This window comes from Geospiza fortis, unplaced genomic scaffold, assembly GCF_000277835.1.
Source record: "Geospiza fortis unplaced genomic scaffold, GeoFor_1.0 scaffold375, whole genome shotgun sequence".
Taxonomy (NCBI): domain Eukaryota; kingdom Metazoa; phylum Chordata; class Aves; order Passeriformes; family Thraupidae; genus Geospiza; species Geospiza fortis.
This window is the reverse complement of record NW_005054641.1, coordinates 273,423-276,249: the sequence shown is the minus strand read 5'-3', so window position 1 is coordinate 276,249 and position 2,827 is coordinate 273,423. Positions and strand designations below refer to the sequence as shown.

At 50.9% G+C, this 2,827-nt stretch overlaps 1 protein-coding gene across 1 annotated transcript in view; it reads left to right on the top strand.

The window, feature by feature from the left end:
• The first annotated feature begins 2,764 nt into the window (after positions 1-2,764).
• Positions 2,765-2,827, top strand: part of LOC106632054 (small proline-rich protein 2K-like) — a 294-nt gene continuing 231 nt past the window's right edge. The window contains exon 1 of the mRNA XM_014311051.1: positions 2,765-2,827. This exon is cut by the window's right edge and continues 231 nt beyond it. Within this exon, the coding sequence (XP_014166526.1) occupies positions 2,765-2,827 (63 nt within the window).

The following is a 2,827-nucleotide window of genomic DNA, read 5'->3' as shown; positions in this document are numbered from 1 at the left end:
GCTGCAGGAATCCAGCAGGAAATTGTCCCCACCTTCTCCTCCCACAGCAGCCAAGGTGCTGAAACCCTGCAGAGAAATTCCCTGGGCATAAAAAAATATAAAATATTTCTATAGGGATAAAACACTGCACTCCACCTTGCAGCGTTTGCAGCAAGCGCAGGTGGGTCCAGGCAGAGCCAAGTCAGGTGTGCAAATGCGGATAATTCGCTGTAAATGCTCCAGGCCGCTGGTGAAACCCCCTCAGACAACCACAGGGAGTGGCAGCGCTCATCCCAAACCTCATGGAGCTCATGCCACACCTCATGCAGCTCCAGCTGCTCATCCCACACTTCCCGGAGCTCATCCCACATTTCGTGGAGTTTATCCCACAGCTGGAGCTCATCCCATACCTCCTGGAGCTCCAGCTGCTCATCCCACACTTCCTGGAGCTCATCCCACACCTCATAGAGCTCATCCCACACTTCCTGGAACTCCAGCTGCTCATCCCACACCTCCTGGATCTCATCCCACACCTCATAGACCTGGAAGCTTCCACACTGAGCCACCCCTGAAGAATGGGGCCTTTGCCCTCTCATGACCTCAGACATTTCTGTTTCCTGCCCCACTTCCTGATACTTACATCTGTCACCTTTTTTATTTCCGTTTTTCCCTCCTCACCTCTCCCGGGTGACAGCAAATCTCCTCCCACATGTGCCCCAAAATTCCCAGAAGTGCTCCCTGACCCAAACCTCTCAGGGAGGAGTCACGGGTTGGTTCTGTGCACCAGGGGAACAGAGCTCAGCTGTGAGTGCTCCAGTCCGAGGGATCCCGGTGAGTCAGCAGAGCATCACCCCAAATCCCTCGTGCCTCACTCCTAATCCCCGGTGCCATCCCGGTGTTGACACATTCCTGCCTTTTATGGGACAAGAAGATGTAATTGATGGGTCGGATGGGCATGACTTGTACCCAGGCATGGGAGACCAAAGTTCACCCGTGATTCACGGGAAAATCCAGGTTCTGAAGTGTCTCCTGCATCACGTTGTTGTGTTTGTGCCTCCATCTCTGTCTCATCATCCCTGAGATCATTCCAGAAGTGCTGGAAGCAGGGCAGCAACAGCAGCACTCTGTCCTGGCTAAAATTAAAAATTCTGGGTAAAATCAAAAGAGAAAATAACCAAAACCTGGTTATTTTAAATAACCAACCCCTGGGAGGGTTTGGGCCACCCTGGAGGTGTCCAAGGAATGCCTGGACCTGGCGCTGAGTGCTCTCAGTGCTTGACCAGGTGGGGATTGGTCAAAGGTTGGGCTCGGTGGTCTTGGAGATCTTTTCCAACATCAGAGATTCTGGAAATCTGGGATTCTGTTCACCCCAAAGCATCCTGTACCACTGCCCCCAACACCACGTTGGGGTGCAAAACCAGACTGAAACAGCACCTGAAGCCTCAGGCTGGGTTTGCTCGGCCAGGTTTTGGTGGATGGGGATCCACAGAGGTGGCAGAACCTGTGAGCCATGGAGAGGAACCCACTCTGGGGCAGGTTTGGTGGCAAAACCTGTGGGCCATGGACAGGAACCCACTCTGGGGCAGGTTTGGTGGCAAAACCTGTGACCCCATGGACAGAAACCCACTCTGGTGGACGCCTGGAGGAGGAATCCTTGCTGGGCCACACGGGGCGGGCAGGTTGGAATGATCACTGCAGGACAGATTTGGGCTAACACAAACCTCTCATCGAGATAACCGGCTCCATTGTGCAATTCCCCTGCAGAATTCCTGCCCTAAACCTAATCCTCAGGGATTAACATCAATAATTATTTTTTTCACATGGAGGTCAATCACGTGGAGCTCCTGGTCCAGGTGACCCTGAGGAATTTGGGATTACAGACTGCCTGATCCACGTTGTCCACGAGCAGATCCATTGGTCACTTCCCGTGAAAATTCCTTCCAATCTCGTTCATAGGGAGGTGAAGGAATTAATGAGCTATTAATAATTACAATGCTAAAAGCACAGAACATCAAAGGGAAAATACGGGAAGCTGAACACAGCGGATAGAAATGGGCTGGGATCTGTAATTAGGGATGCCTCATGTCCCAGATAAACCTGTGGAAAAGTATAAAAGGTTTCCCATCCCAGTTTCCTTCACTCGCTGCTCTGCTCCAAAACAGCTCCATCCCCACTGCTGGAAGGGTGAGTCCGATTTTTTCTCTTCCCCTGGAGTTTCTTTAAGGAAACCTGGAGTTTTTCCATGAGTTTGGGTGGAATTGGGGTGTTGGACACTCCCTCCTCACCTCTAGATCTTGGTCATGCTGGAGACCAAGTTCCTGATACTCACAAGAGCAAATTATTAAAACAAATTAAAATAAGGGCTTTGAGCAGAGGCTCAAGGCAAACCAAAATAACAGAAAGGGCAGAAAATACAGACAGAGGGGTTTGTGGAAAAAGGGCTTGGAGGTTTCCAAGAAGGAGGAATCAGAAGGTCTCAAGCTGGTCTTGGGAAATTGATGTTTGGAGCAATTTTGCTCATAGGAAATTGATGTTTGGACCAATTTGGCTCATGGGAAATTGATGTATGGACCAATTTTTCTCTGGAAATCAAGTCCCATCCACAAAAGTTTCTGGGTTTAGCGAGGCATTAAAGCATCTCCCAAAAACACTGACCCCGCTTTCTCACCCCTTGAAGAACTGGAAATTAGGAAGAAAATGGGGAATCCCAGAACAAATATCTATAAGCTCCTGCTGGCTGTGACCGTTCCTCTCTCCCCTCCAGCTCTGCCACCTCTCCAGGACGATGTGCTCCCGCGGCTCCTGCCACAGCCACGAGACCTCGTGCCATGAGTCCCGCTCCTCCCCC